The following is a 26,230-nucleotide window of genomic DNA, read 5'->3' as shown; positions in this document are numbered from 1 at the left end:
GGTGCTGGAACCATTGAACATCTACAGTCTAAAGGGAAAAAAACACAACATCAACCTACGTCTCATACCTCATACAAAATTTAACTCAAAATGGATCACAGACTTACATGTAACACATAAAAATTTTGAACTTTTAGAATAAAACATAGGAGAAAATCTTCAGGATCAAGGGCTAGGCAAAGAGTTCTTAGACTTAGTACCAAAAACACAATCATCAAAGGAAAAGTCAATAATTTGAACTTCATTGAAATTTTATAATTTCACTTTGTGAAAGATCTTGTTAAGTGGGTGAAAAGACAAGCTACAGACTGGGAGAAAATATTTGTAAAACACATATCCAAAAAAGGACTAGTATCTAGAATATATAAAGAGCTGTCAAAATTCAACAACAAAAAAAGCAGATAATCAAACTAGAACACGCACAAAAGACATGAAGAAACATTTCGCTGAAGGAGATACACAGATGGCAAATTAGCACATGAAAAGATGTTCAACAACATCAACCATTAGGAAAATGCAAATTTAAATTGCAGTGAGATATCACTACACATTTATCAGAATGGCTTTAAAAAAATAAAAAAGAAAAGTAGGGACGACCGTAATGCTGGCAAGGTTGTGCAGAAACTGGATTATTCATACATCACTGGTGGGAATATAAAATAGTATAGCCATTCTGGAAAACAGTTTGGCAGGTTTTTGTTTTTGTTTTTAACTAAATCCAATTATCATATGACCCAGTAGTTGCACGCCTAGGCATTTATCCCAGAGCAATAAAAACTTATGTTCACACAAAAACCTGTACATGAACGTTGATAGCAGCTTTCTTCATAATAGCCCCAAACTGGAAACAGTCCAGACGTCCTTCAATGGATGTATGGATAAGTAAACCGTGGCACATCCATCCATACGATGGAATACTACTTGGCAGTGGAAGGAATGAACTATTGATACATGAAGCAACTTGGATGAATCTCCAAAGAATCATGCTGAGTGGGGGAAAAAAAAAAAAAAAAGCCATTCCCCAAAGATTACATACTTATGATTCTAATCGTAGAACAGTCTGGAAATGACCAAAGTATAGGAATAGAGAACAGATTGGTGGTGGCAGGGACGGTGGGGGGAGGGGGAGCTGGTTAAGGAGGGGTGAGAGTGGGAGGGATGTGGGTGGGGCCATAAAAGGGCAACAGGAGAGAGAGAGAGAGAGACAGAGATCTTGGTGCTGATGGAAATGTTCCGTATCTTGTTTCGATGTCAGTGTCTGCATTGGGATGCTGTGGCACAAATGCCACCATCGAGGGAAACTGGCTACAGGTACGTGGATCTCTCTGTATTGTAGCTAATACCACGTGACTCTTCAAATATCTCAAAATAAAACATTTAATTGAAAAAAATTTAGGCAACAACAATGCAGACGGAGACTGCATTGGGGGATATGAGAGAAAGAAGCTCTTTATGAAACCCCGCTCTAGAGAAGATGCTTGCTTATTGTGAATACTCTTTTGTTGTTGTTGCTGGCCAAAAGTTCTCCAGAGGTTTCTGGTGGCAAACACAGTTTGCCGTGATGGATCAAGTGCCGGAGGGCTTTATGGGCTGTGGTTTGAAGCAAAGCAGGTGGGGTCAAGTTTGGGAGCTGCATGGGGAGGTCAGGAGGTCAAGACCCAGGCCAGCTTGGCCGGCAGGGACCGGTGCAGCTGCTTCCTCCCCTGGCAGTGAGGGGCTGCTTAGCTGAGGCCCAGGGTGGGAGGCTGCTGGGAGTCCTGGGGGCACCACAATGACTATCCAGGGAAACTTTCAGGGGAAGGGAAGCAGCCCCCTAAGAAGCTCTCAGGCAAGCCTGGGTAAGGTTGAGGCCCGGCGTCTTGGAGGCAGAGGCAGGGACTCCATGGGTGAGTGCTGTGATTCTTGGCCCCTCCAGGTGTTAGGCCTATCTCTCTGATGACACCTGGGCTTGGACGTGGAGGTGTTTTCATTTCTCAGGGTTTTGGTTGTTCAGGTGCGTACTTTTGTTTCATTTTGTATATTGGGTCGAAAGCAGGGGATAGTGTGCATCAGAATCACCTGGGAGCTTGATAAAACACAGATTTCCTTCCGGGGGCTACTCTGAGAGTTTCTGATTTCATAGGTCTGGAGTGGGGTGGGGAAGTCGCATTTCTAATACGTTTCAGAGTGATGCTGGTGGTGATTCCTCTGGCCCAGAAAGCACACCCAGAGAACCACGGGTGTAATGGGGTGCAGACATCACAACCAGAGGGGTGAGACAGTCCCTCCCTGGGAAGGCCCTAGGGAACTTCCCCATCCCTGCCTGGAACAGCTGAGGAGGCCTGTGGGTTGAGATTCCAGCAGGGCAGCGATGGGATGAGGGGCAGCGAGGTGAGTGTGTGTGCTGCAGGAAAGGGGGTGGTGACCGAGAGGAATGGGGTTTGGACTTAAGGCCGAAGTCTCAGGGGGGACATAGAATGAGAGTATTGGGTGTTTCCAGGGTGGAATGGAGGCCAGGGGAGGGAGAGGCTGGCAGACTGCTAGGGGAGCAGACCTCTGGAGTTGGAGGCGCTGTAGCGGGTACCCGAGTGTGTGAGGAGGGTGCGGGGTACCGCTGAGGTCTCGGGGAGGCTGGGCTTGGAGGGACCAGGGAGTCGTATAGGGATAGGGGAACAACGTGTGTGTGTGCGCGCGCGCGCGCGCGTGTCATTCCCGAAGGAGTTAAGGGTTGAGATTTGGGGGCTGAGGGCTGTCGTTGGGTTCAGCTTCCAGGAGCTGAGAGGCGGTAGGAGGCTGGGACAGGGGTCCAGGGAGGGACGGCGGGGCTGGGCCGGTTACCGAGGGCGAACTGAAGGGGCGGTGGAGGCGAGCTGGGGGCGCCGGGGCGGAAGTGCGTGTCCCGCGGCTCGGAGGAATACGGCGGGGGCGGGCCTCGGGGCGGGGGGAGGCGGGACCCCGGCGGCGGGGCAAATGCAGCCGAGTCCCAGCCGGAGCCCAGCCCGGCGGCCGCGCCTCCCTCGCGCTCACCGCCCGGAGCCCGGCGCCGCCACCGCCCCGCTGCCCCCGCCGGCCGCGCCGTGACGCGGGTATGAGCCTGGCCCGCCGCCCGCCGAGCAAGCGCCCCGGGCCCGGGCCGTGGCGCCCAGGTAACTTGGGGGGCGCGAGGCGGGGAGGGGGCACCTAGGCCACGCCCGAGCCCGCGAGACCCTGGGCGACTCCAGCCCGAGAACTCTCCAAGCCTACGGGACCTACCAACCCTATCGGGGGAGGGGGCCTCGGGGACCCTCCCACAAAAGCCCTCCCCCCCCCCCCAGGCCCCTGAAACTCTCTCCGGGTCTCCGGGCTCCTCCTACACCAGCTCTCGCCTACAGGGGAGCCCTGGTCGGGGCCCTGACCTCACCTGTGCCCCACACCAACCGTCGGAGAAGCCCAGGCCCCTGTGGTCTCCACTCTGGGCCTGCCGCCCGACCGGGCATATCCCACCCCATCGCAGCCCCCAGCTTCCTCCCCACTTTCCTGCTCCCCATGGCCTGCTCTCTCTCAGCTCCCCCAGATTCCAAGAGACTTGTCTACCCCAGCTGCCCACTGCCCACCACACCTGCAAATGGTTCCTATCCTACAACTTAAACTCATGGTCAGCTCCCCTCCTCTCCTGGAACCTTCCTCCCCTGGCCATAGGGGACTGTCCACCTTCCCCTCCTGCCAGAGCCCCCAAGGCCCAGCTTCCAGTTAAATGCTTTCTGTCACTGCAAAGAAGCTTGAGCAGAGGCTGAGCACCTGGGTGATGTGGGCAGAGCAGGGCCTCTGTGCAGCCTGCCAGCCCCAAGCTGTGGGTGCCTGGCAGTTGCCAGGATACTTGGATGGAGCATTTGGGGTGTAGGGGTCTGCAAGTCAAGGGCAGTGAGGGGCCTAGCAGGATTCCTGGCCGTGGTGCGAGCCTGGTCTTGTTTAGTGCAGATTCTTTCCTTGCCCCTTTCGGAGAGATGTGGCTGGAGTGCAGGCCATTCCTGCCCCCCTTGCAGGATGGGTTTCAGGAGCTGTGACCCCTCCCACCCAGTTGCTTGCCTCTCTGTGCTTGGGTCCTGGCTACTTTTAGCTCTCCCTTCTCGGGCAGGGCAGCAGGGCTGGGCATGACCTCACCCTACAACCCTGACCAAGATGGGGAGGCCTGGCCACTATGTCAGCAGTACTCTCTCCCCTGAGGCAGCTTTGAACCCAGCTGGGGCCTGGCTGGTTGTTCAGGAACAACAGTTTGCTGACCATGACAGTCAGCCCTGGGAAGGCCCCAGGACCCGGACCCAGGGAGGTGGGAGCCCATCGCTACTTAACATGCGCGTGGAGGTTGAGCTGGGCCCTGCCAGGTGGCTAAGGGTGGTGGTGGGAGGATGGGTGAGGAGGACAAGTGGAGAGAATTATGCTTTCAGTCCCCAATTACTGAGCACTTACTCTGCACTAGACACGGTTCTGTGCACTGGGATGGAGCTATTAACTAGACAGACAAGGCACTGATGTTCTAGAGTGTTCTAGGAGACAGCGGCCAAGTAGCAAATGAAGAGCTGAAGGAACAAGACAGTCCTATAGTGATGTGTGTGATGAAGACAGTGAAGCTGGATAGAGGCTGACTGGCGGGGCTTCTTTGGCTCGGGTGGTCCGGGAAGTCCTCTCTGAGGAGGTGACCTCTGAGCTGTGACCTGAATGAAGCGTTGAACGAACCTTGGGACCGTCAGAGGGAACAGTGTTGTAGGCTTGGAACAGCAAGTGCAGTGGTCCTGCGTGGGAAGGATTTAGGCGTGTTGAGCAACAGATAGGAGGCCGTGCGTGCTGAGCCGGGCGGGTGTGGGGGAGATGGGCCCAGAGGGGTGGGTGAGGGGCCCCGAGACAGCAGAGTGGCAGTTGCGTGGAAGCATAACATCATTTGCCTGACTTAAGGGCCCAGGAGACTGTGGTTGTTCAGATGTTCCCTCATCCCACTCTGTCGGGTTGGGTACTTGATCCGTCTTGCCACCCGCCTTAGATGAGACCCGCAGTGTCTGAGCTGGTGGTTTCTTCAGGGGATTTGCATGGGTGGAGGCAGAGGGTGGGATGGGAAGACGCCCCTGATAACAATCACACTGGGGGAGAGAGGGCCTGAGTACAGGTGATGGGAAGTGTCCCTGGTGCCGGAGAGAATCCTGCCTCCTGCCGATAGGATCTTTGCCATGGGGCGAGACAGGGAGATGACAGTGAGGCGTGTCCAGGTAGGGCTGTCCCTGAAGCCCTGATAAGATCCTATCCCCCACGGGGGTGGGGAGGCCCGGCCAGGCAGGCAGCCGCTCCTGCTCAGTCATTGGTTGCCAACAGCAGCAAGTAGCGTTTGTTCTGGAGCCAAAGCCTCCAGGCAGAATCCAGGTGCAGGGAAGGAGTGCTCAGAGGGGCTACCCTATGGGGCTGGGAGGCCCTGCCCCGCCACTCTGCTGGGCATCAGGGAGTCTCTTGCCCTTTCTGGGGAGAGCTGGGGGAAGGGGGCCTTTGAGTCCAGCTCTCTCTGTACAGGCGCCCTTAGTGGCCTGGCTCAGGGTGGGTGCTGTCTCTGGTTGGACAGCCATGTTGATGCCAGGCTGGGAGGAGGAATGGGGGGCCCCCCGCTCTCCCCTGCAGTACTCAGGGGGCTGCTGAGCACTCTCTGGGTGTTCAGAGCTGAGCTCACAGGCCTGAGACATCAGGCCTTGAATTAGTGGGGCATTCTTTGCAGCTGTGGGCTCGAGAGAGGCAGAGCTGGCGGTGGCCCAGGAGTGATGGGGAAAGTGGCCCCAGGTGTGGCAAGGCAGGGACTGCCTCAGCCCCGTGCCTGGACTTCTGCGTTCCACCATGAGGCCCCAGTGGGCCCTCACAGGCTCAGCCCGGGGCCACCTGTCCAGCTTAATAATACAGTCCCTCAGGGGGATGAGTTAGTTCTGGGCACCCCCACACCGGATCCCGTTGCCTGTCCAATTTGGGGGTCCACCTGTTGACCTTCCCCCCCTACCTCCCTTACCCCCCTTTGCCATACCATTTTGGGTCCCAGGCTGGGTCTTGCTCTTGCAAACTTCATTAGGGTCTGAGTGTGGCCAGGAATCCCTGTGACTTAGGGCCAAAGAGGGAGCTGCCGAGCCTTTGCCCCCCGGGCTTCCTGCGGAAGATTGCTTGTTTGCTGGGTTATTTCTGTGGGGCTGGCTCTAGGGCTTACGGTGTGGGCCTGTGGACAGACAGGGCAGCGGTGCTCCTGAGAGCTTGGCATCACAGTCACTTGGGAAGGTAGCTGGTTGGCGGGGCCATGACAAGAGGCCTGAACTGGGCAGGTGGAAGGCTTGGTTATGATAGTGTCACAGCCCTTGAAATAAAAATAACCTTTGTTTTGGGGGCGGAAGCTCTGGGTCCAAAGTGGGCAAACAGGTACCCCCATGAGGCATTTCCTCAAAGTGGGACTTCTTTTCTGTCTCTCTCTTTTTTTACTGATGGGGAAACTGAGGCATGGAGCAGGCCGCTGGATTCACATTCTTGGCTGTGTCACACCCCAGGCTCCCTTGAATGAACCCAGAAGCCTTGTGGCCAATGGCCAGCCTTGGAGGGGAATTTAACGGTCCTTGCTGTGGGGGCGAGGCAGCCCCATGGGCAGGCAGTAGAGACAGAGCTGGGGAAATTTACCAGTCTCTGGCTGCCAGAGCTCAGGTGTGGTGGGGCTGTTTGGGGGTCAGTGTTGGGAAGGGGACCCTAGACCAGACTTTATAGGAGGAAAGCAAACCACTTGGATATCCCATCTGGGAGGGTCTTGGAACCCAGGGGGGCCGGGATAGAGGGACTGAATGGGCAGGGAGGCAGCTGAGGGTGTGCGGAAGAGGCTATCAGGGTGCAGGTAAGCTAGGGGAGCATCACCCTCTCTGCCCATCCCCTTGTTTGTGTGTGCCCCCGGGGGGGTAGGCCCATCTGTTCCTTGTTAGGTACTCAACAGACCGTCTTCCAGGAGAGTAATTAATGCCAAGTTGCTGGCGGATCCAGCAGCAAGCCTGTCCCAGGGCTTTATCCTGGCGGCCCAGATGCCCTGCTGACCCCAGAAATGCTGTTCCATTCCCAGCCAGCAATCCTGGAGACACGGGGGGCCGAGTTGCCGGCAAAGCCCCTGCTTCTGAGCCTGAATGGTAGAGAGGGCTTAGGTGGTGGTAGGCAGCCAGAGATGGCCACAGGACGTTCCACCTTGCCTTCCCGCCCCGGGCCTGCCTCCACCACCCACTCTGAAACTTCTCTTTCGTTGCTGGCTGTGCCCCAGACTTGCTGTGCGACATTAGCCGTGTTGCTTATCCTTTCTGGGCAGCTTTCTTTTCCCCCTCCGTCTGTAGAATGGGTGTCCGACTGCACCATTGCTGAGGACCCCCTCCCCTAGTCTTAGTCTTAGCTTTTATCTGCCTGATTCAGAGCGGCCCCTGCTGGCATCCCCATTTCCTGCTCCCTGTAGACTTCCCCTTGGTGCTCCTCACGGCTCTCTGGCTGTGTCCTCTAATCCGGGGCCAGGTGACTGCTGGCTCTGTCTGTAATTAACTCCTGCCCATGCTTGGGACATGGGGCACTCAGCGCCAGCACCCCCAGACCAGCGGGTTCCCCTAGGGCCAGGGAGAGGTGACTGTTTCCACAGTGGCCACCTCCAGTCGGCCCAGCACATTCCTCAGGCTTATCTGGGGGCCCGCCCCGCTGGACTCTGCCCTCCCACCCAGGAAGCAGCACCCAGAGGAGCTACTGAAGAGTTCCAGGGGCCGGGATGAGGGCCTGAGTGGGCTTGACTCTCAGCCTCCCTCCTGGGGCTGGAGAGAACCAGGTATAGACTGGCAGGGGGAGGGTGGGCAGAGGGATTTGGGGGTCTGCTGAGACTGACCAGGCAGACGGTCTTGAAGCTTGGGGAGTGTGGATTTCACTCACACCAGACTGTGGGCCACCTCCTGGGCACCCCACCTCCCCTCTCTCGGAAGGCTCTCCCCTGAGGCCCCTGTGCATGGGAGGGGGCCTGGCTCTGGGGAGGTCACCTTAAGTCTGCTCCAGAGTTGTAACAGGAGATGGGACAGGACAACGGCTCCTGGGCCACCTCCCTCTGTTCCCACCTCCACAGTGGGAGCCGGCGCCAGCCCTTCCAGGAAGGGGTTAACCGCCAGCCCCAGCCGTGAGGGAGGGGACTGGGCTGGACCATTTTCCTCGCTGCTGCCTCCACCTCGGTTTTCCTGAATGGTTCTGTCGTCCCAGGGTGGGGAGGGAAGGGAAGGAAGAAGGGCGGGCGGAGGGAGGGAGGAGTGTGGGAAGAGGAAGGAAAAAAGAGCGAGACAGCCAGGGGAAGAGAAAGATGTCACTGTCTAATCTCCCTGTCATTTTTATTTCCAGCAGGCGCCGGGCAGAGGAGCTGCTAGAACAATGCTGAGGCGGGCGAGGTGAGGAGCGGCCCTCGCGGCCCCCCCGACGACGGAGTGTCTCGAACAGGTGATAGGAGGATCCGGAAACCGAGGCCACCTGGGCATCCCTCCCCGCTCTCAGCCAGGCCCGGCACCCCAAAGGCAGTGGGGAAACCATGGCGACCAATTTCAACGACATCGTCAAGCAAGGCTACGTGAAGATGAAGAGCAGGAAGCTCGGGGTGAGCCACCCTCCGAGGGGCCTTGCCGAGGGACGGGCGTCCGAGGACCTGGTCTGGAGCCTGCCGCGTCCTGTGCGCGGGTGCCCGCCTGGGGCCGCATCGCGCAGTTGTGGTGTCGAGGCTTCTGGCCAGCCGGCTACCCGGCATGTGCCTGCTGCGGCCCCCGCCCCAGCAGGGCTGGCCGGCGTCCCAGCGGCCGGGCCAGCGGTGGCGGCCGACGACGGGCAGGCGGCTGCCCTGCCATTGTTGAAGTTGTGGCCAGGACAGCGGCTGGAAGTGCGGGGCTGTGTCTGAGCCTCTCACTCCCCCTTGCCTCCTCCTCGCCTCGCCTCTCTGTTTCTCTCCTCCCTCTCTTGGCCCCTTTTCTCTTAACTCCCTTGGTCTCCCCCAGCTTCCATTGCTTTCTGTGTATGGGTCCTTATGTATTTATTTTGGCTATTGCTTTTACTGTTAAAGGAGTGTGTGAAAAGGAGAGTGGTTGGCTGTGGGGCAGGGCAGTGATGTGAGGGTGCAGAGGCTGGTATTTATGTGGTTTAGGAATGAGAACTTAGAGCAGGATGGCCTGTGGCTCTGGGACAGACTGCTTTCCTCTAAGTTGTTGGCGGTGGCTCCTTGCGCACTGGGTGCTTGGCCCAGAGCTGGGGGCTTACTTACAGGGTCTGTGGGGATGAGGCCTCAGATACACCTCTGTGGGCATGCGCCCCCCTCACCCCCTCCTGGTGAGTACAGCCTCCCCTCAACCCCCCGAGAGCATGACCAGGGGCTCCTGGGACCAACTTAATGATCTCAGTGAGGTTGTCCAAGAGCTGCCTCTGTTCCCCTGCTGACCCTCTCCCACCTCCAGTGAGGGGTCCTTCCCCAGTAGGAGGGTATCCTTGGTGACCGAGGTGGCCCAAGTCTTGTGTTTTCACGGGGTCTCCCTTCTCTATCTTCCTCCCCTCCCCCCTTGCCCTGATGGGGGTGGGGTGAGATCAGACTTCTCAAGGCTTCCTGGCTCAGCCTGAGTGGGGTGGGGGAGGAACAGAGCTCTGATATGGTTTCCCTGCCTGGAAACCAGACCAAGCAGGGCTGGCCTTGGAGAGGGGTGGTTCTTGCCCCTCCCCCCCTTTTGTGGTCCTGCACGCCCCTGTGGACGTGTGTTCTGCCCAGAGTGTAGGAGCTGAGCTGTAGGCATGTCTGGAGTCTTTGCTAGGTTTGGATTTGTATCCCAACCTGGGTTTCAGTCCAGGAGACCGTGCCTGGGTGGGCACCACCTTGCTCGGGTCCTGAGAGAGGGATGGAACCCATGTGGAGCACAGAACTAGAGAAACTGAAAATGAGGTGGGGAGGCCAAGGGAGTAGGGGCCCAGCTTCTAGTATGGTTCCTCATTCCTATGGGCCTGGGTCTAGCAGGTCCCTGGGGCGGGGGGGGGGGACCACCTGGGCCAAGGCCCTGCCCAGTGCAGAGCTTACGGGGAAACGAGAGCCCCCTTGAGGCAGCCGCTTGCACTTAGTATCAGACCTATTCCAGGAGGAGACCTGAAACCAAGTGGCCTACAGGTGGACACAGCCAGTGGGAGAGATTGGGAGCTGGGGTGTGGCCAGATCCAGTTTGGGTCTCCCTCTACCCAGGGCATTCAGCCTGTCCCTGCAGGTCTGATATGAGGGCCTTTCAGCCATTCTTGTGCCAGGGTAGCCATTCTGGTCTCAGCTCACAAAGGTGAGCCAGGAGGGGCTGAAAGAGCTGGGGAACAGACCCTCCTACCCGCCAGGGCCTTCCTCTGGCAGAGCTGTGGCAGAGTGTTTCTGAAGTGCTGATCAAAGACCATGAGAAGTGGGGAAGGAGGGCTCTTGAGCACAGTGGCTCCCTGGGGCTGTGCATGCATGCGTGCGTGCGTGTGTGTGTATCTATCTGTATCTGTAACCAGGCAACCAGGGTGCTCAGGCCCCTGGGGCTTCTGCCCCTACACTGCAAGCTTCATGGAGCCCAAGTTGGCAGGGCATATTGGGGTCGACAGCCTTCATTCATTCATTCATTCATTCATCCAGCCATCCATTCACGGTCTCTTCATATGGGTCATTCACTTGTTCAGCAGAGCTGTGTTAACAAGGTTACCAGGATGTGAGTGAAGATTCTGAGAATAAAGTACAGTCTCTGTCCTAAAGGAGCTCCCCAGCTAAGAGCTGAGGCCTGCTGTGGTTTAGGTGGATAGGCCAGCGGCTGAGCCAGGGCCCTGGGTACAGGAGCAGAGATACCTCCTAGAGTTCCAGATGGTCCCAGAAATGGCCTGGTTCTGAGTGGCTTCTTGGCCTGGGGCCCTGCCTACCCGGGACCTGGGGACTGAGTGGCAGGGCCGTAGGCATGGGCCTCAGGCATGGGCCTCTTGCTTCCTCTGCTCTGGGCACCCCCCAGTCTCCCTACTGTTTGCCGGTGAGAGAGGGCACCTGTGATTTCTTGGAATAGGCTTTGCCGGGCTTTTGCAGTGCCCACTGACAGAGTAGGCTGAGAGAGAGCCTGGGGTGGAGGAGGGGGCCAGGGAAGGAAGAGTCTGCAGCCTGGGCTGGTGGCTAGGCCACCACTGGGGTTGGGGGGGGGGGGTCTGACAAGCCAGTTTGCCCTGGAGCATAGTTGGCTCCCTGCACCCTGGCTCCTTGGCAGTCAGGATGAGCCCATGAAGCTCTAGAGAATCAAGGAAGTTTTAGGCACGGGGTCATTGGCAGTAGTCGGACAGGAGGGAACCTCACCTGGGGAGGCACTATGCTGTGGGGTAACCCCAGGTTCTTGGCTCTGCCCCTCTGGGGAACCGCTGAGAGCCTCCGGTTCCCCAACTGGAACAGGGAACGAATCCTGACCTCCTATACTCCAGAATGTCAGAGGATGACAAGAGAGGGTGGCCAGAGATGAGAGGGGGTATTACCCCCATCAAGAGCCCTCCCCTGCCCCTGAGAACAAGGGCTGTGGTGATGTGCAGGCTCAGAATGGTCAAGGGTCTGATCCCTGTCCCTAGGACACTCCCTCTGTTGTGGCTGGCACTTCCAGAGCCCTGGGCAGACTGTTAGGGGTGGCCTCCAAATATCCATTCTGGATCTAGCCAGCGCTTTAAAAATATCAGCACTACCATTTATCAACTGTTACTTATTGGTGCCTCAGTTTCCTGTCTGTAAAGTGGCAACGATCATCAAACCAACCTCAAGAGTGAGCCTGAGATTGACTGAAGAACACTAGGAAGTACAGAAGGGAAACAAACGTTGGCTATTTATATTAAGCTTCGAGCTGAGCAGTAAACAGTGATTCAGAGCACTCTTTGTGCAACCGTCTCGCAGAGCCAGGGACGAAATGCCTGCTTCCTCAATTTGGGGAGGGGGCTTCGCTGCTGGTCCCAGGTTTTCTCCTGGGCTGGGTCTCCAGGGAAGGCTGTGTAGCACTGCCCCCTGTGGCAGGCAGGGGTTAGTCAGGGCCATGTTGGGTGGGAGTGGTCCCAGGAGGCCTGATCCCACTGCCCTCTTGCCCCACAGATTTACCGGAGGTGCTGGCTGGTGTTCCGGAAATCCTCCAGCAAAGGGCCCCAGCGGCTGGAGAAGTACCCAGATGAGAAGTCAGTGTGCCTCCGAGGCTGCCCCAAGGTTAGGGGGCCTGGGTCCTAGCTACCCTAGTCTGTAAGCAGTGACGATTTGCCGAGCCCTGAGGTCCAAGAGCACCCTCCTGGGGGTGGCACCACTGCGGGGGGGGGGGGGGGGGTGCAGAGGGAGGCATTCCAGCCTGGCTCAGTCTCTCCTGGGTGCTGTCCCAGGTAACTGAGATCAGCAATGTCAAATGTGTCACGCGGCTCCCCAAGGAGACCAAGAGGCAGGCGGTGGCCATCATATTCACCGACGACTCAGCACGTACCTTCACCTGCGACTCAGGTGAGGAGCGGGGGCTGCAGGTTTCCAGCCAGACTCCCCTGGGCCAGTCATGGTCCAGTGGTGCAGTCGGGAGGAGGCAGAGCAGGACGAGCCCTGGCTGGGGGTGATGTGTGCGGGTGAAGGTGTGTGTGTGTGTGTGGGGGGGGGGTTGGAGGGAGCAGGCCCCCAGGACAAGGGGAGACAGGCAGGTAGCATCCACTGGCCTCACTCTCTCTGCCTTGCATGGTGGGACACTCTGGGCTGAGGGCAGATGGATGGGCTGCTGGGGGACCCTGGGCTGGCACGAGGTACCATTTTCTCTAGAGCTGGAGGCGGAGGAGTGGTACAAGACACTGTCTGTGGAGTGTCTGGGGTCACGACTCAATGACATCAGTCTGGGAGAGCCGGACCTCCTGGCCCCAGGAGTGCAGTGTGAGCAGACAGGTGAGGCCTGCCGCTGCCGAGGGGGTGGGAGGAGGGAGGAGAGTCCTCCCCTGTGGAGGCTCCAGCCCCACTCTTCCTCTCCCGCCGCAGACCGCTTCAATGTCTTCCTGTTGCCCTGCCCCAACCTGGATGTGTATGGCGAGTGCAAGCTGCAGATCACCCACGAGAACATCTACCTCTGGGACATACACAACCCCCGCGTGAAGCTCGTCTCGTGGCCCCTCTGCTCGCTGCGTCGCTATGGCCGGGATGCCACACGCTTTACCTTCGAGGCTGGCCGGTAGGACCCTCCTGCCCCCCTACCCTGTCCCACCCTGTCCCACCACGATTATGCTGTCGGCCGTCGTTCACTCTATCAGGCACTGTGCTGGGAGCTTATTTATCAGCATAGAAAACCAAAAGGGAACGTAAGATTTCCGGTTTATAGATAAAGAAATTGAGGCTCACGCCAGGAAGGTCCAGTGCGCCTGTTTCAAACTCCTGGGGCTCAAATCAAATGCTGGCCCTGGCACCTACAGCTCTGTGGCTGTGGACCACGTCTGTTTTCTTCATCTGTCAAATAGAGGATAAAAAAAAGTACTCCACCTCCTAGAATTGTGGTGAGGATTGAGCTTGAACTCTGGAGCCAGCCTGCCTAGACTTAAATTCTGTGTAATCCCCTGTATAATCCTGGCTAAGCTACTTACCATCAGTAGGCCTCAGGTTCCTCATCTGCAAAATGGTTTGAGAAAATTCAGAACAGGAAACTAAAAGTGAGCAGACCAAAGGGATGGGAGAAAAACCTGAATGGGTTCATGCCTGTAAGGCGTTGAGATCACTGGTACACAGAAAATGCCCAGCACGTTTGGGCTGTGCGGCCAGCACCCCCGAAGACAGAGGGGGTGGGGTGCAGAGGGCCTGGGGCGCGGCCAGTCTGCGGTGCCGGAAAGCCGGCCCAAGCACGTGTGTGTGCGTGGTGCAGTCCCCTCTACCTCGCCCTCGGTGCCTCTCGTGTCCCTAGGATGTGTGATGCCGGGGAAGGGCTCTACACCTTCCAGACACAGGAAGGGGAACAGATCTACCAGCGGGTCCACAGTGCCACCTTGGCCATCGCTGAGCAACACAAGCGCGTCCTGCTGGAGATGGAGAAGAACGTGAGGGTGAGGCAGCGGGCACTGGTCCAGGCTACCGGGGAGGCTAAGAGCACGCCAGTTGTCTCCAGCTGGCGCGTACGCGAGGCCGGCAGGGTGCTGGGCTGGAGGCAGGCCGCCGCCCCTGGAGCTAACGGGAGGGCCCCCCCTTCTCTGCCCCATAGCTGCTGAACAAGGGCACGGAACATTACTCATACCCCTGCACGCCCACCACTATGCTGCCCCGCAGTGCCTACTGGCACCACATCACAGGTTCCCAGAATATTGCCGAGGCGTCCAGCTGTGCCGGTGAGTCCCAGCGGCGCCCCACACTCACCTGCCACAAGGTTCTGTGGAGGACCGGGCCTTCTGGACGGGGGTCCTTTGACCTGCGTCCAAGTCCTGAGCCCGCCTCCATGTCCACAGGTGAGGGGTACGGGGCAGCCCAGGCCAGCTCAGAAACAGACCTCCTCAACCGATTCATCCTGCTAAAGCCAAAGCCCGGCCAGGGGGACGGCAGCGAGGCCAAGACCCCAGCCCAGTGACGGCAGGGCCGGCGCGCGCCAAGGACCGCCGGGGCTGCCTCTTGCTGGGCCGACTGCAGCGTGTCATGGACGCCCTCGAGGGGCTGCTGGCCAAGAGCCTGGAGAAGCGGAGCAAGCTATCCCTTCCTTGCCCCCAGGGTGAGGCTGGACCAAGGCAAAGGGCTGGCCACACCGCCAGAGCATGTGCGGGGCTGGAGCTACTGTGGGACTATATACTGTTAATGATTTTAATATATATGGCTTATGACATATTCTATACTCCTGAGATTTCCCCCATCCCTCCCCAGTACCACATACAGTTTTTAATCCCATGACCGGGTCACAGTCAAGGCTGTTTTTGAACGTGAGGGCAGCTGTTCCCTGTCCTCCGTGGCACAGCCCTCCTGCTGCCAGGACTTGGTTGAGTGGCCAGGGCCAGAGGAGGGAGACAGAGCTCCAGGCTGGCGCTGGGACCGCTGGCTTTCCCCAAGCAGCCCAGGGGCTGAGACAGCAGGTGGCTTCTCAGTTCCTCTGGGCCTAGAGGGGCACAGGAAGGAGTTGAGCTTCCACTGTGCCTCTTGGCAGCCTTGCACTTGGGGAGTTTTAAGCAGAGGTGACATCTGGTTGACACCTCAAGTGAAAATCTGGTTTTAAAATGTAATTTTTGCCCAGGCTCCTTCCTGCTTAGTAGGCTGAGAAGATCCCCCAGGGGTGGGGGTGCAGGTCACCTCAGCGAGGAGGAGGAGGGCCGGTCTGAGCTCCTCCCCGCCCCGGGGCCAGGCTGCGGGGAGCACCCCTCCCACACCCTCACTGACCTGGGGGTAGGTGATGTCCCAGCAGAGGGAGCCCCTCTGCCCTGTTTGGCCACCCTATGGCCGGGCCAAAAGCACTCAGAAACCGAGCCCTTCCCATCTCCTCTTCCCCACATGGTGCTGAGGCTCCCTGCTGAAATGCAATTAAAGCAATTGATTTTCTAGTGCTGGTATTTATTGACTACCTTGCAGAAGGGCTATCTTTCTATTCCCATCAAACCCTCGGTTGCGTGTGTGGGTTTTTGTTTTTTTTTTAAATACTTTAGGGTTCTGATTTGTGGAACAGACCCTGTTGTAAATAACCACTATTCAAGCTGTGGCAGAATGATACAGCAAGAGGCCCCTCCAGGAGCGCCTGGAGCCAGAAGGGGCCACAGCCAGCTCGGCACCAAAGGCCTTGGAGAGGGAGGTAGGGCCGGCTGGCTCAAGTTAGTGGCACGATGACGCATGAAGGAGATTATGTTGTGCTCTTTATTGCCAAGAATAAAAACTTTTAAAAAGACAACTCCTGAATCAATAAATATCCCTTCCTTTCTGTACTGAATCTCTGGTTTTCTCCAGGCTTCTCCTGCCAGGCTGCCTAATTAACTACTTTGGGCATGATTCTACCCTACAGGGGTAAGGGGTCAAGGCCAGACCTTCCCTTCATTAAGGCCCTTGCCCCCCAGCACCCAAACTTAAATAATCAGGCTACTGGCAGTGAAGTTCATAACTAATGGGTACAGAATGAAATACAGGGTTTACCTGGGGCAGGGAGGCAGCCAGGCTCTAACACTCTTCTCTAAGGGTTCTCAAATTAGGGACACTTGGAGATTTGAGCGAAGTGCCAGCAGCCTGGCTCTGGGCAGGGACTGGAAGGGGTTGTAGGCAACTTGAATGAGGGTTCTAACACTCAATCCTAACACCGGAAGTCCAAGGTACAACTGTGAAACCTCCAACTGTTGGACAGAAAGGGTTTGAAGACCTGAAATGACCAACAGAAGAAAGTCCAGCTCCGTGGTTCTCAACAGACTCCCCCAAAGGCACATAAGAAAACGCGTTGGAAGGGATGTCCTGGGGAATGCCACTGGCAATGAGGGGGCAGAGCCAGGGATGTGAGATGTCTAGTAAAAAACTGTCCTGCCTCAAATGCCAGTGGCATGCCTGGCAATCTAAGCAAAGCTGGGATAGACCGCCTCTTCCATACGGCTCCCTGTCTAGTGGGTACTGACGGTTTGCCAAGAAGCCCGAGCCAACAGCTGTCCACATCCCAGTAGCTAGAAGAGGCTCTGGAGAGACAAATCCAGCTGCTGGCCCAGATCCCCCCCTTTTTTGTTCAAACAGGTGAGCTGTGCTAGTTTATGGTTAGGACATCACTCTGGATCTCGTGGCTTAACTGGGTCTGTAAATCACTCAGCTTCTTCTTCAATCCAGAGAGGGCTGACAGGACAATGGTCTCAGGGCGCAGAGAGCCACAGGACTCGACGTTGTAGTAAAACCTAAGAGGAAGAGTCTGGTGAGAGCCCTCCGCGAGGCAGGCTGGCTCAGCCGAGCGTCGGCCTTGGATCATGCGCTCTCTCCTGGGTGGCTTCAACCTCTTACTAACGGGGGTCCTGCTGCACATTACGGGACTCCAAGGAGGCCACAGCTAGCTCAAAAAGCTACTGGGGAAACCTTAAAACACTTCGGAGTGGATGTGTTCCACATGGAGACAGTGGAAAGTCAAGTTAGCAGTGGCTCACGTTCACTGTCAGAAGACTGGTCACTTCTGGCTCTGGGCAGACCTCTTCTTTGGGGATTGCTCATCAGAGGAGGAGCAGAGTGAACAACCGCAGGGCCCCTCATCCCACAGTGACTGAGGGAGATGATCACCTGCCCCGGGACCTGCACCCGCCACGGATTCTGCAGCTACCCTTCCTCCCTCAGCTCACGGGCACTGGGACGTGAGGGAAGGGTCTCCCGACTCAGACCTTGCACCAAAACCATACATTCTTACACACTTCATGTGCCGGCCTGGATCTTACCTCTCTGGCTTGCCGTTGGGGTCGTAGGGAGCCTGTGACTCATCTTCGTCCAGCTCTGAGTACTCGCTCTTTGGCCTGAGGTCAAATACAGGTCAGCACAGGGCTGCTACAGCTGCTTTTAGGGCACTATGTCCACAGTGAGCCTGCCCCGACCCCAGTGACTGGGAGCCATTTCCACACCAACCCACCCTGAATGCCTTTACTCCCAACGAGAACATACCATTCCTCAGGCTTGGGGTACACTGTGTGCCTCAGGGCATTGTCAGGATCATATTCAAAAGCCACCCCTGCGGTAGGGTTCCACTTGGCATGCTCCTTGCCGAAGCCCTTTTTGGCATAGGCTCGAAGTCTCAGCTCCTGGCCCTTCCTCAGCTTGACGATGAGGATGTCTGTGGGGAGAGGTGCGAGTCGGTCAAGGGCCGATAGACACCGTCCCCTGAATTTTGACCCGGAATACCACCAGAAGACCACACAATCAGGAAAAACAGCCCAAAGGTCAGCTGACAGAGACCAGGGAGCACGAGAAGCTGTGTCTGGTCTTGCCTCTGTGCTGGCCTGCAGAGCGACGAGGCGGGCAGAGATCCGCATACTCCCCCCAGCCCCTTACCGTCCTGCTCCACGTAGTCATTGGGGTCATTGTCTCGGTTCCGGGAGGTCACCTGGAGGGAGCCCAAACAGAGGCATTTATTAGCTGCTCGTCTCCCCAGTCACCTCTTCTGGCAACCATGTTCCCGCACCTGCCGACCAGGGACAGGATGCCTGGGAATGAGGGGTACTAGGATTAAATCTGTGCTGGAGCTGGACTCCAGCCTCTGCCTCACGGCCTGGTGACAGCCTTTTCAGTCAAAACAGTACCCTCTCAAAGGGTCCTCGGGTGACAGAGGGTGGGCACACAGCACAACAATGCTCCTGTCCACCCTGGCTACTGTCCAGAATTGTTAGCACTTTTAGGCACCAGGCTCAGTTGAAGGCAGAGGGTAACACAAGGGAAATCAGCATCTTGTAAGAAACCACCGAGTCTGGCTCACTTCGAGCCAGGAGGAGAACAAAGGTCCTGGGTAGGACACTGTGAGACACTGACTGGAATGACCCGGGGGCTGTTGGAGATGAGGTCTCGAGACGTGACGTGACGAGTCTGATCTTCGTTGCACCGCACGTCAAGAGTGAACTCCACTGAGCACTCGGGGCAGAACTCTTCGCACGTGCAGTCCTGAGGCGGGAAGACAAGCGGGAATGAGCCTGTGGAGAGGTGGTGAGCCCTGAGCTCCCTGCTTCTGACACCCAGTTCCTTAGATTTCTTAATGTAAAAGGGCTGCTCTCAGGCTCCAGGCTCTTGTGGGCCACGCCAATCTGGTACACCATTCTCCCGGGCCGCCCAAGTGCAGGCCCTTCCCAGTTTAGAGACCACCCGTACCTGTTGACGCCTGGGTTTACTTTCCACCTCCAGCAGCTGCCAGGCCACCACCGGGAGACACATTGCTAAACTCTCACCCTGGCCCTCGGAGCGCCCTTCTTCAGGGATACAAGGCGTTAATAAGCAAGAGAATGATGCTTTCACGCTTTAGAGTGCAGCTTCCCATGAACTATGTGGACTAGCTCGGGAATGCAATCATCATTTAAAATAAAATGATCCAGGCAACAACAGTAAAGTTCTTTCAAGTTCTAGACTACTTTTTCTTTTAAAAACAAAGCAAAAAAACCTTTCCATAATGGAAAATTTCATGCATTCACAAGAGCAGAGCAGAAGAGACTACCACCGTGTAACCATCACTCAGCTTCAATAACTAGCAACAGTTCTTTAAGCAACGACTCTTGAAACAATCCATTCCTACGTTAGGGACCATCTGCTGCAGTTTAACTTCAGGCGAGTTACTGGAACGTAACCAAGCAAACTGTTCACCCCCTCAGGCCAATGAGGAACATCTAACTTGCTTCTGAGGTTTTTCAGACAAGGAGGAAGAGCTAGAGGCCACACCTGGACAGTGTGTAGTCACACACAGGTGAGGCAGGCAGGCAAACGAGACCCTAATTAGAAATATGAAATGCCTGGGGTGCCTGGGTGGCTGTCGGTTAAGCATCCGATTCTTGATCTCAGTTCAGGTCATGACCTCAGTTCACAAGATCGAGCCCCGTGTCTGGCTCTGTGCTCACAGGGCAGAGCCTCCTTGAGATTCTCGCTCCCTTTCTCTCTGCCTTCCACTACCCCCCTTCAAAAATGAATGAATAATTAAGTGAATATATAGTGAATATATATATATATATATATATATATATATATATATATATATATATGAAAGAAATGGAAGGGGAGCACCTGGCTGGCCCGGTCAGTAGAGCATGTGACTCTTGTTCTCGGAGTTGTAAGTTCGAGCCCCGCATTAGGAGATAACAAAAAGAAACAAAAACCTACTAAAAAAACACTAAATTAAAGAAACTGGCATGAAAGAGATGAAAAGGTACACAACCTCAAAAAAATATATATCATAAAGGAGAGGAATCTGAGATTAAGAGCCTAAAGAAGTGGAACAACCAAATGCATGCATGGATCTTTGCTGGATGACAAAAAGCAAGAAAGGACATGTGAGGGACAACTAGGAAAATCTGAATATTTGAAATACGACAAAATAATGCTAATAGTCTTAAGCATGATGGCATAGTTATGTAGGAACATATCCTTATTTTTAGCACAAGCATGCTGAAGTAGTTAGGGGAAAAGTGTTATGGTATCTGCAACTTTCAAATGGTTCAACAAAAATAACACGGATAGGAAAAACAAAGCAGATGTAGCGAAATATTAGCAATTGGTAACTAAAGCTGAAAGTAAGTGGCTGTTTATTATTTGATTCTTCTAACTTTTCTGTAGATTTTCAGGAAAAAAAAAAAAAAAACAGAAAAAAGGGGAGGAGACCATAACATCTTTGTTCAGCAAATACTAGAAAAACACTTAATGGATGGAATTGCTAGGTCATGGGGCATGCATATCTTTACCCACGACATTGCCAAACTGCTCTTCAACTGGTTGTACAACTGTCCCCACCAATATCTGTGATGTTTCATTTCTTACAAACAAAAATCTGGAAACGTGAAGCAAATATTGCAGAATGTTGGACTATGATAAGCTGTTTGGTGGGAGCAAGAGTACTGGTCATATTATCTCCACACTTTCCTGTGGTCTTCAATCTCACTTTAAAAAACACAGATTTAGGGGTGCCTGGGTGGCTCAGTTGGTTAAGCATCCAACTTTGGCTCAGGTCATGATCTCACAGTTCGTAAGTTTGAGCCCCACGTCGGGCTCTGTGCTGACAGCTCAGAGCCTGGAGCCTGCTTCAGATTCTGTGTCTCCCTCTCTTTCTGCCCCTCCCCCGCTCACACTCTTATCTCTCTCCCTCTCCTCTCAAAAATAAATATACATGGGGCGCCTGGGTGGCGCAGTCGGTTAAGCGTCCGACTTCAGCCAGGTCACGATCTCGCGGTCCGGGAGTTCGAGCCCCGCGTCGGGCTCTGGGCTGATGGCTCAGAGCCTGGAGCCTGTTTCCGATTCTGTGTCTCCCTCTTTCTCTTGCCCCTCCCCTGTTCATGCTCTGTCTCTCTCTGTCCCAAAAATAAATAAACGTTGAAAAAAAAAATTTTTTTTTTTAAATTAAAAAAATATATACATTTTTTAAAAATTCAAAAAAAAATAGATTTATAACACATATCAAATTAGCCACACAAAAATGGCATGACCTTGGGAATATTAGAGGATGGGCTGATTAAGGATCACCCAAAGCCACCAAGGGGGAAGAGTCTCAAGCTGTTATTTAATGGAGCCCTGGGGAAAGGATGCAGGGAACCTAGTCCTGTCCCACTCCTCCCAAGTCCAAGGCCTGTTAACGTATCACAGGAAGGAAACACGGCCCTAGAGGAAGGGCCATGTTTAACGAGGACCACCTACAAGGAGAGGCACATATCTGGCAGACAACAGCCCTCAGGTGCTGCTGTGGGGGACAGTCCCACTCTCTTTCCTTGATCTCACCCCTACCTCTCCCTAACTCCCTAACCTTCTGTTGACTCCCTTCAGCCTCCTAGGCTCCCGTTACTGGGAAAAGACACCCTGGAGAGCAGAGTCTGAACAGATCAGACTCTGAAAAGGCAGAGCCCCCACTGCTTGGTATAAATGGGTATTCTGGTGTGGCTGGCAGGAGAAACTCCCTGATGCCCCTGGAGCTTGATCACCTGAAGCCTGGCAGGACCAAGGACCAGTGCCTGCTTGGGCTCTAAGGCAACATTTCCATGCTGTCTTTCTAAAAGCTAGAAGGAAAACGTCAGGAAAATCCCTGAGAACTGAGCCCCCTACCCCCACGCACATCCCACCCAATCACACAGCATACCCGGGAGTACTGCAGCTTGTCCACAATGTCGTCACTTGTGAGGGGGATTAGTCCTGGAAGAAACAGAAAGACATTTTAAAGCAGTCCAAATAGTCAAGTCAAAAGGAGAACCTAGAAGCCCCCTTGGGAGTGAGGAGGCTCCCTCCTCTGACACCAGGCACAGCCCCCTCCCTTCCACCTTTCACAACCCGGCACTCACCGAGCCTGTGAGCGATGAACTCATCATGAAGGACTGAAGAATTGGCATCAATTTGAACCCAGTCAATGGCTAAAAACAAAACAAAACAAAACAAGAAAGCAGACATGCAGTTTGGCCATCAAATTAAAGACCTCGAACAGTGGTTCTCAAGATTTAAGAAGCACCTGATGCTTACTAAATTGCAGGGGCCTGGGCCAGACTGCCAGAAACTGATTCCACAGCTCCAGTGGGGGCTAGGAATTTGTATTTTAACAAGAACCACATGCAACACAGCCTCCATCCCTACTCAGGCAGATTTAATGCAGGGGGTTCCCTGTCCCACACAAAAAATACTGACTTAGGGAACAGCATGGCAGTGGGAACACGTTTCTTTAAGCTGAATATTTCTGTGAGAAGCATTTACGTCTGCTATCCGTGTCAACACCAAATCCATAAACACAAACTACTTGGGCACTTAAAAGTTAGGGAAAATTGGGGCACCTGGGTGGCTCAGTCAGTTGAGCGTGTCTGACTCGGCTCAGGTTATGATCTCACGGTTTGTGAGCTTAAGCCCCGTGTTGGGTGCTGTGTTGACAGCTCACAGCCTGGAACCTGCTTCAGATTCTGTGCCTCCCTCTCTCTCTCTCTACCCCTCCCCAGCTTGCATTCTCACTCTCTCTCTCTTAAAAAAAAAGGTCAATCTCACAGAAGTAACACAGGCCTATATCTCATTTTATGATACAATAACCAAATTACTCAATTTAACTCTTTATTATCAATCAACTAACAGGTAAAGAATTCCTTTAATGTGCACAGCATACTAAGTATCAAACCCAATTCCTACCAGCAATGAGCTAGTAGAAAGGTAAGGACTGTATTCCCACACACACTTGACTTAAACACATTCATTAACACCTGTATGCAAACAAATTCATAAATTAAATGGCATTGGAGCCCAACTACCAAAAAGGGTGTGGACACTAGGAATGCAAGTCAGAAGAGGACCAGTTAGGACCCAACCCGCTTTGTCCTATGCTTTCTATTGTTTCCCCAAGCCAAGTAAGGACCATAAGCCAGGCTTTTCTGACTCCGCCTCCTTACTCCCAATAACCCCCTACTCCCACGTGCCCTTACCCTCTCCTGCGCAGGTGTAAATCCTCTGAGCCTCCTACAAACCAAGCCTCGCCTGCCCTCTGTGATACAGATACCAACACTTCCTCCCTGCAAGCTTTCCCCTCACAAAACTCTGTCCAGACTAAAGACACTTGTCCCATTTTGCACCGTGTTACATTTGTGTATGTCTTGTCTCTACCTCAAGCTTCGGAGAATCCTGGAGCTGGGGTCTTCAGATGTCTTAACTTTTGTATTCCCCCTGTGGCCTGGAATGTAGCAGGTGATCAGAATCATCCGCAGAACTGAACGTGTGGGGCAAGTGGCATTCAGCCTCTAATGCCAGGGCCGCCTCACAAAGTACAACTCCCTCATTTTACTCATGATGAAACTGAGGCCCAGAGACATGGAGTGGTCAGGCAGGAGGAGGAGGATCAGCACTCCAAGCTCTGAGCTGAAGAAGTGCCTGGGGATTGCAGTGGTGGAAACTCCATGCTCTCCTTCACCAATCCCTTGGCCTGCTTATTTCCTTAGGAGTCTGCACACTTGTTGTAGCAGCCCAGTTACATTCCCTTCTCCAACCCAAACTTTGAGTTGACACTCCGAAAATACCCGTAGTATATTTATAAGGGTGAAAAATACCTGGAGCGACGTGGCTGGCTGGAACCAGAGCCGATCCTCCTCCCTCTAAGCGCCAACAGCACTGTAGCTCTACTTCTCGACTACTGACCCAAGGCTACCCCGCAGCAGCGTCGGCTGCGGATTCGCCTTTCCCCGGCAACCCCACTGTGTGCTCCACGAGGGCACCGTGCAGCCTTGCAGTCCCAGTTCCTAGCACCCTGCCTGGCACTTACGTGTTCCCTAAGTGCGGCTGAAGGACCGGATTCATAAAAAGACACCTACCGGTACTCAACACGAGGCATTTAAGAGAGATTCCGTTACTCAATCCCTGCCATCGCTCTGCAAGCACTGTTAACGTCCGAATGCCACAGAGAAAAACACGGCACGCAGCTGAACTCTTGCCCAAGTTGCACAGGAGCAGTAAGTGAAAACGGTGTTCAAACCCGAACACGCAGACTCCCGAACCCATGCTCTTCGCCAACCCGTAGGTTAAGAGTGGACCCAAGTGGCCCTGGGCCGAGGGTACAGGGTCTGATCAAATCTCCAGCACTGCTGTCCTTTCAGAGCCCCCGCTACCGGCCCCACCAGGCTCTGGGTGTGGGCGGGCAGCGGCCCCGAGGTGCGTGGGGGCGTGTGTGGGCAACGAGAGGTGGGGTTCGCTTACCTATTATGGGCACCTCGGCGATGAAGACCCTCCGAATGGAGTTGGCCACCCTGAGGGATGAAAACCAATCGGCGTGAGGGCGCCGCAGCATCGACGCCGGCGCCCCGCGCCCACGGTTCCCAAAGCAAAAACCCCGCCACCCGAACGCAGCTCTAGGACACGACCCCCACCCGGCCCGCGCTCCAGCCCCCCGCGCTCCACAGCCGCCGGCCTCTTCCCTCAGCGGCCTTACGCCAGGTCCGTGTTCTCGATGATGAACTTGACATTCTCGTCGGTGAGCTCCGTGATCCGGACGGTGGGCTGATTGGCATACGGCATCGTGCCCAACCACCCGCCGGACCCTAGGACTTAGCACCCGTACGCCGCCGCCGCCGCCGCCGCCGGAAGTGGGTCAGCGCGGCCCGCGCCGCTTCGGCACAGACACGCTCACAGCGCCGCCTGCTGCTCGGAGGCCGCCGCCGCTCCGAGCCTGGCGTTTCACACCCCCACCTGCTTTAAGGGCACCAGGTGCAACCACCTTGAGGGGCGGATTTGACAAAACGTGCTCACGCCCTCGATTCCACAACAACACTTCCAGGAATTCATACTGCCAAAATGCCTGCAGTTGTCAGCAAAGATACACGTACAGGGGCGTTCACTACAGCACTGCTTGTAATGGCAGAAGATAACAAAACTAATTGTCCATTGACGGTTAAATACACGAACATAGGAGTACTATGATGTCTTTAAGAGAACGAAGTAAATCTGCCCATTTACGGAAAAACAGAAGCACACTTTAGCAAAGTATAGTAGAATGGTAACTATATACCCGTACCCTTTCCCTCCACCCCCAAGTCTGGATCGTGCTCTTTGGAAAATGCAGTAAGATACAACGCCCATTCAATGCATCATCTGCAGCCTGTGTAGTCGTGGCGGGTGGGTAGGGGCCCTTCATCTCTGCACCCGCATCTCTGCATGCCTGGCAGCGTGCCCCTCACAGGGTGGATGCTCAATAAAGATTACCAAAGTCCTCTCAACAGCCTGGAGAAACGTTTGAATGGGCCTCAAAAGGTGACAGCTGCTCATACAGAGAAGAGGCTCTAAAGTAGAACTTAGCAAGAGCTACATTTAGGGGGCAGAATTAGAGAGGAGATAAAGAGTTTGATTTAGCTAGACACGACACCTCTTCCTGAGGCAGAGGGAAAGGGCATGGAGGGGGCCTTTGCTTCATAGCCTGTGTCATCTCAGTAAATTAAGAATTATGGTTGTCTGCGGAGTGCAAGAGGGATGTTACGAAGGATAAAAGAGAGCATGGGATGAAATTTGCAAGAGCTACCGTAGGGGACCTGCCAGGGTGTCACAATACAAAGATTTAAAGAGGTGCGGAAGGGGGCCAGTGAAAGGCCAAAGGACTGGAAACACTGATCAGCTTGTGACTTCCCCCATCAATACCCAGTGGACCTAGAAAAGACATGGCAAAGCAGGAGACAGACGCCCCGGGCCGAACCGTGTCCCTCTAAAATGCTGAAGCCTAACGCCCGACACAATGGCATTTGGAGTTGGGAGTCTTTGGAAGGTTATGAGAGGTCTTGAGGGTAGGAATAGGGCCCTTATAATAACAGGAGGAGACACTAGAGCTCTCTCTGTCCTGTTGGAACATGGGGAGAAGGTGGCAAGTCAGAAAGACCACTAGGAACTGAATTGGCTGGCACCTTGATCTTGGATTTCCTAGCCTCCAGAACCTGAGAAACAAGTATCTGTCGTTAAGTCCCAGTCTGTGGTATTTTGTTACTGTAACCTGAGAAGACCAAAACAACCGTTAACCAGACTTGCAAAGGGAGCTCAGCCAGTGTATAAACAGAAAATTATTAATGCTAAAGAACGGATCACTGAAATAGTTAGTGACAGAAAATAGCAGCCCAGGGAGTAACGGTCAGGGGCAAG

The 26,230-nt window shown here is 54.8% G+C and overlaps 2 protein-coding genes across 7 annotated transcripts; one reads left to right on the top strand and one right to left on the bottom strand.

Moving 5' to 3' along the window:
* Positions 1-1,226: 1,226 nt before the first annotated feature.
* Positions 1,227-15,866, top strand: DOK4 (docking protein 4). Of its 6 annotated transcripts, XM_043599285.1 has the most exons (10): positions 2,979-3,125; positions 7,704-7,804; positions 8,359-8,608; positions 12,104-12,211; positions 12,379-12,493; positions 12,797-12,916; positions 13,007-13,196; positions 13,917-14,055; positions 14,211-14,334; positions 14,452-15,866. In XM_043599285.1, exons 3-10 carry the CDS (start codon positions 8,543-8,545, stop codon positions 14,568-14,570), a joined length of 981 nt encoding a protein of 326 aa, XP_043455220.1. In that variant the 5' UTR covers positions 2,979-3,125; positions 7,704-7,804; positions 8,359-8,542; the 3' UTR covers positions 14,571-15,866. The 6 variants fall into 6 exon arrangements, with proteins under 6 accessions (XP_043455219.1, XP_043455221.1, XP_043455220.1 ...); XM_043599286.1 differs by lacking the exon at positions 7,704-7,804 and having other exon boundaries at positions 2,944-3,125; XM_043599282.1 differs by having other exon boundaries at positions 3,039-3,125; positions 14,211-15,866.
* Positions 15,815-24,727, bottom strand: POLR2C (RNA polymerase II subunit C). The gene is made up of 9 exons (XM_043599289.1): positions 24,540-24,727; positions 24,308-24,357; positions 21,934-22,002; positions 21,735-21,787; positions 18,446-18,574; positions 17,972-18,023; positions 17,585-17,753; positions 17,365-17,439; positions 15,815-16,839 (listed from the first exon to the last, which is right to left on the bottom strand). The coding sequence occupies exons 1-9, from the start codon at positions 24,623-24,625 to the stop codon at positions 16,695-16,697; spliced, it is 828 nt and encodes a 275-aa protein (XP_043455224.1). The 5' UTR covers positions 24,626-24,727; the 3' UTR covers positions 15,815-16,694.
* Between the last annotated feature and the right edge of the window lie 1,503 nt (positions 24,728-26,230).

The sequence above is a fragment of the Prionailurus bengalensis genome, chromosome E2 (genome assembly GCF_016509475.1).
Source record: "Prionailurus bengalensis isolate Pbe53 chromosome E2, Fcat_Pben_1.1_paternal_pri, whole genome shotgun sequence".
NCBI lineage: Eukaryota > Metazoa > Chordata > Mammalia > Carnivora > Felidae > Prionailurus > Prionailurus bengalensis.
The sequence above is the reverse complement of the archived record's forward strand: the minus strand, read 5'-3'. Positions and strand labels throughout refer to the sequence as shown.